Genomic DNA, 204 nt, shown 5'->3' with positions numbered 1-204 from the left:
CCCTGCAGTTCTGGTGCTGCCGGGAGCCACGGTCCTGATGCTCACATCCATCCCACCATGGCACGGAGATGCCGCCGCCCGTCTGCTCGGCGTTGCTGATGGGGTAGGATCCCTGGCATTCCCACTCGGCCGCTGCCGGCTCCTGTTCATCACTCTCGGAGCCCTGCACGGCAATCTGCGGGACTGGGCTGGGCGTTGGCTTAG

At 66.2% G+C, this 204-nt stretch overlaps 1 protein-coding gene across 1 annotated transcript in view; it reads right to left on the bottom strand.

Annotated features, from left to right (window-relative positions):
• Positions 1–56: 56 nt before the first annotated feature.
• MAST3 (microtubule associated serine/threonine kinase 3) overlaps positions 57–204 on the bottom strand; it is a gene marked incomplete at both ends in the record, with an annotated part of 12,934 nt that continues 12,786 nt past the window's right edge. The window contains one exon of the mRNA XM_010157185.1: positions 57–175. Coding sequence (XP_010155487.1) covers positions 57–175 — 119 coding nt within the window. The remainder of the gene's footprint in view (positions 176–204) is intronic.

This window comes from Eurypyga helias, unplaced genomic scaffold (genome assembly GCF_000690775.1).
Source record: "Eurypyga helias isolate BGI_N326 unplaced genomic scaffold, ASM69077v1 scaffold26458, whole genome shotgun sequence".
Lineage (NCBI taxonomy): Eukaryota > Metazoa > Chordata > Aves > Eurypygiformes > Eurypygidae > Eurypyga > Eurypyga helias.
This window is presented reverse-complemented; position numbering and strand designations above follow the sequence as displayed.